The sequence below is a fragment of the Opisthorchis viverrini genome, assembly GCF_000715545.1.
Source record: "Opisthorchis viverrini unplaced genomic scaffold opera_v5_566, whole genome shotgun sequence".
NCBI classification, from domain to species: domain Eukaryota; kingdom Metazoa; phylum Platyhelminthes; class Trematoda; order Opisthorchiida; family Opisthorchiidae; genus Opisthorchis; species Opisthorchis viverrini.
The window spans coordinates 135,459-138,747 of NW_008752230.1; the positions used below are offsets into that span (position 1 = coordinate 135,459).

A 3,289-nucleotide genomic window follows, 5' to 3' on the forward strand; every position below is an offset into this window, starting at 1 on the left:
CTGTCGGGCATTACACCTCCACCTGTCAGAAACAGTTGAGTGTCATTTGGTGGCCATTGTTGCATAACCGCTGCTGATGGATCACTCCGTGGCTTTGCAAAAAGGTATTGCCGTCTCCTTGTGATGAACGAGGGTTGAAAGCGTTGGAAAGTTCATTTAAGGTTTTACGTGCGAACGGAGAACGTTTTTGCACAAAATGAGCCTAGATGCGGATAAGGAGTTGTTTCCATCAAAAATAGGTCAAGGTTATGTGCGTACATTAAACTGGAGCTGGCAATAAGTGGCGGGGCTTGGCCCTTCGCACATGCACTTTCTGCATTGGTGGCGGGGCTTATCTGGACAAGATCCCGGATTCGCTTGCTCACAAGAATTCGGCCAGGAAGATTAAATTTGATGCGACCATTGCAATCATACAGATCAGTACTCAACTCAGAACATAGATTCGGGGCCTCGGGTAGCTCACGGGGTGTGACCAGGTACGGAATAGTCGCACGTACCAAAACGGGCAGCTCCTTCGGATCATTAGTCTCTAGTTTTGACATTCTCACTGTGGCTCCCATACACCTCTTCCATTTTGAAAAAACGATAGATACATGGCGAAACTTCCCGTGACGCCACTTCAAAAGACACCACAAAACACGAATCATCTCTGCAGGCGTAGTTCAGCTGTAGCACCCTTTCGGTGCCTAGCTGCCGTGCCACACGAAAGAGACCAGAGGACTGGGATATTGCTCAAGCCTAGACAGGGGAAGTCGAGGACCAAAGGTCGGGTTCGAACCACGGACATTCCGGTCAGTGAATTCGCGCTCTAACCACTTGGGCTAACTCGCCCCCCGCAGGCGTAGTAGGTTATCAACTTTCTATGCTGTTCCCTACGACTGTACTCCGTAATTACCCGCACGTCATGGAGATACAAGAGATGCTTGCGAATGAAAATAGTTGCCTCTATTTGCAGCTAACGTGGGAATCAACAAAAATAATGGCCACAATAAAAAGGAGGGGTGCTTGGAACTGGAGGTAAAATCAAGTATGCAAGGCATATGAAGATGGTCCACGCGGAAGGTGACATTCAAAAGCCGCCCACGCCACATACAGTACGGATTTTCTCGTAGGTAAGCCAGAAAGTCAGAGACCACGGGGCCTGAGGGAAGGACAGGGAGATGGAGAGGAATGATTTAGACGGACACAGGACGTACTGTTTAAACACCAGTGATGAGATGAAAGTGGATTTTATAGGTTAAATAAATCGTTCAGCTGTAACACCCTTCCAGCGCCTAGCTGCCGGAGGAAGCACGAGGGTTGGCCAGGTTGCCCAAGCCTAGACAGGGGAAGTCGAGAGGCAGAGGTCGGATTCGAACCACGGACCTTCCGGTCAGTGAATTCGCGCTCCAACCACTTGAGCCATCTCAATATCTTGGGTACGAATCTGGATTAATAAAGCCAATTCCTCGTGGCCCCAACGCCAACAAACTCGATGCTAATGAACACCAGTTAGCTGCCTGTGGATAGGCCTAACGTATTTGAGAACTACAAAAAACACATGTACATTCATAGTATACTCGGAAGAACAACAACAAAGATACGGAGTCCGGCGGTCCAATGCTGAATATGACGGGCAAACTTGGTCACCAGCGACAGTTCAGACACAACCTTCACGAAAAAGATTCATATGAGCAGATGGAAAATGAACATCTAGCTTGCACTACTTTAAATGATGCAATCAGTAATGAGACAGCGCGTACACGCAAATGCACGTCGAATAGCCAACCTATTGAAGATGAACACATTCGCTAGACAGACCATTTTATTCAAATCAGCTACGCAGACAGCGTTGTTTCTTATTACGTAACAAACGGTTTACACGATCAAAGACCCCTTGCAAATTAAAAAAAAGAATAACAGGAACTCTGTTGACTGGAATGTTGACAAATTGGATGGAGTTGCAAAGTTTAGACGAAAGAAGCGATGACAATCCAGAACTTCTGTGAAACATAGTTACCAGTGTAACCGTGTATACTACTGATGAAACATGTGAAGACGGCTTAGCTGAAGTTCGGCTCGTGTTGGGCGAGGTTTACAAAGGATCCTAGTAAAGGCATCCCTCAGATGGGCTTATCTCGTTGCTCTTGTTCACCTTCCCTAGGCCCTCTGTACCGAGTCTCTAGCCTTTCTTTCTATCCGTTAGCAGGGCGCTCTTTCCCATGGCTGAGTGGCAGTTACGCCCATCACCATCATGATGGTGGGCTGTATCCGGGGCAAAAACAGTGATACAATTAACGAACTTGGGAAGAAGCAAGCCCATTTATCCAAAGAAGTGTGCCAGATTCGTGTAGGTGGAGCAAAAAACGGGGGGCTGCATTTACCGGTGGAACGAATGTTCGCTTTTTTTTACGAGAAACTCGATGAACCTTTACGATCTCTCCAACACAATTTCACAGTTTTGGTGCCGCGTAATCACACATAAAAGCGGACAGTTCTGGAGACGAGAATAGTTGGCGGTGGACTACAAAACAAGACCGTATTCGTAAGCATTATGACATCCGTTGCTATAGCACGAACACCACCGTGGAGGCAGACGAACGAACAAAACATATCGACCAAGGATTGCGCTGGAATACAAGGAAACTCACCAATCGCGCCCAGATGAGAAAAAAGCCTTTGTACAAAGCCAAGAATCCTTCTGTTTTCACAATTTTGTAGGCGCAATCCACCACACCACTATAGAGCAGCTCGTTCGACTGAAGTGAGCCTCGCTGATTCATGATCCGGGTCTTGATCAAATCTGCCGGTGTCCCTAGTAGAGCGGCGACCAGGCCAGACATGGTCGAAGCACAAATATGTAAAAGGGGTCCGTCCTGTAAGCGTAAAGGATATGAAGCTGAAAAGCCAAAATTGATGATTCGAATCGGTTTAAAAGTTGGCGGCGAAGCATAGAACAAAGTCCGAACGAAGTATAGACGGAAGAACTATAGCGTTTGCACTTGAATATTGTGGGTGGACTAACAGTCAACGGCACAGGCTTTGTCGTAATCTTTTACAAACTATGACAAGGCGGTCACTGCTCCACAGATAGGTGACTTATGTTTTGTTACCATTATTGTTTGACTTAGTCACAACCGTTCACCAAAGTAGTGGAGACGTAAAGTACCAATCAGGACACGTGTGTATCCGAACAAAACAATCGACAGCTGGGAGAGATGGCCCAAGTGGTTACAGAGCGAATTTACTGACCGGGAGGTCCGTGGTTCGAACCCGACCTCTGCCTCTCGACTTCCCCTGTCTAGGCTTG

The 3,289-nt window shown here is 47.2% G+C and overlaps 1 protein-coding gene across 1 annotated transcript in view; it reads right to left on the minus strand.

Annotated features, from left to right (window-relative positions):
- Window positions 1-924: 924 nt before the first annotated feature.
- The window catches only part of T265_11742 (hypothetical protein), a gene marked incomplete at both ends in the record, with an annotated part of 14,158 nt that continues 11,793 nt past the window's right edge, over window positions 925-3,289 (minus strand). The window contains 2 exons of the mRNA XM_009178485.1: window positions 925-1,141; window positions 2,631-2,855. Of these exons, the coding sequence (XP_009176749.1) occupies window positions 1,070-1,141; window positions 2,631-2,855 (297 nt within the window). The remainder of the gene's footprint in view (window positions 1,142-2,630; window positions 2,856-3,289) is intronic.